This window comes from Condylura cristata, unplaced genomic scaffold, assembly GCF_000260355.1.
Source record: "Condylura cristata isolate star-nosed mole 26May11 unplaced genomic scaffold, ConCri1.0 scaffold00006, whole genome shotgun sequence".
Lineage (NCBI taxonomy): Eukaryota > Metazoa > Chordata > Mammalia > Eulipotyphla > Talpidae > Condylura > Condylura cristata.
The window spans coordinates 6,765,263-6,766,679 of record NW_004567107.1 but is presented as its reverse complement, the minus strand read 5'-3'; the positions used below and the strand labels follow the sequence as shown (position 1 = coordinate 6,766,679).

Sequence of the window (1,417 nt, the reverse complement as noted above, 5' to 3'; positions counted from 1 at the left end):
GGCTGCATAATATTCCCTTGCATGGATAGACTACATGTGTTCATCAGATGATAGACAGTTGGGTTGTTCTCACCCAGCGGCTATTGTGAAGAGTGCTGCTATGAACATTTACATGCAAGCCTTGGCTTGAATACCTGATTTCAAATTTGGGGGGTATATCGGAAAATTATGGATCACATGGTAACTCCAATTAGTTCATTGAAGAACAGCAAACGTTTTTCATCCTGTCGACTCATCTGTGCTTTCTATTATTGTAAAGGGCTTTATCTCCTTGTCAGGGTCGCTAACTTCTCAGCCTTCCCCCAGTCAGCGGGGTTGGGTGCTGCTCCCCAAGCCCTGGCTCACCCAGCCCCCGTTGCAGATATTCGGCGATGTGGACCAGGTGCGGATGACCTCGGAGGGCTCTGACTGCCGCTGCAAGTGCATCATGCGGCCGCTGAGCAAGGACGCATGCAGCCGGGTGCGCAGCGGGCGCGCGCGGGTGGAGGACTTCTACACCGTGGAGACTGTGAGCTCCGGGACAGACTGCCGCTGCTCCTGCACCGCACCGCCCTCCTCGCTCAACCCCTGCGAGAACGAGTGGAAGATGGAAAAACTCAAGAAGCAGGCACCCGAGCTCCTCAAGGTAAACTTCCTGGGGAGAGAGCGGAACGGGAGTAGCGGGTGAGTGCCCAGGCTGCCTGTGTGGGGTGGAAAGCTCACACCCTTCAGGACAGATGCTGTTCTCACCTCTTTTCACAGGTGAGGAAACAGAGGCTCCCTGAGGGGGAGTCCCTTCTTGCCCAAGACCTTTGGCCAGGTTGGGGACGGGGTTCTGTGATGTGATGTTTACTGACCATAAGCCCTGGGCATGTGTCCTGTGCCCTGTTTTCCCTAATCAGTCGTCTGGCTACTTACAGGTCTCCCCCACTATGTGGAAGTAGAAGGCTCCTATCCAGTATGATTTGGTAGGTCGGATGGGGGAGTCTGGAAATGCACAGAAGTTTTCCATATTAATTAATGGTAATGGCATTCCCAGACCCCAGCAACAACCTACTGAATCGAACCAAATAGGAACCTGCCACTTCCAGATAATAGGGGAAACCCTTATCTGCAATGTAATAACATTTCCCGTGTTCAAGGGCCATCTGCAGGCCAGATGTCATGCTGAACACATTATTTCTCTACATTTTTTAAACCATTCTGTGACAAAGGGGATCACTGTCCACATCATAGGCAAGAAAATTGAGGTTTGGAGACATGAGGAAACTTGTGCAGGCTCTCGCCTGGTGACCCAGTACCGCCACACTATCCTTTATGTGAGGTTGGGCTGCCACTCCCCGACCTCTGGCAGATTAGAAAGAAGCAGCCCGCCCTGGTGGCGCAGCAGGTTAGGATGCCCAACCTAACCTGCCCTGCAAGCCAAACACAGCCACTT

The 1,417-nt window shown here is 52.6% G+C and overlaps 1 protein-coding gene across 1 annotated transcript in view; it reads left to right on the top strand.

The window, feature by feature from the left end:
- Positions 1 to 1,417, top strand: part of OLFML2A (olfactomedin-like 2A) — a 31,903-nt gene that overhangs the window by 10,029 nt on the left and 20,457 nt on the right. Inside the window, exon 2 of the mRNA XM_004677345.2 lies at positions 362 to 625. Within this exon, the coding sequence (XP_004677402.1) occupies positions 389 to 625 (237 nt within the window). The 5' untranslated portion in view covers positions 362 to 388. The remainder of the gene's footprint in view (positions 1 to 361; positions 626 to 1,417) is intronic.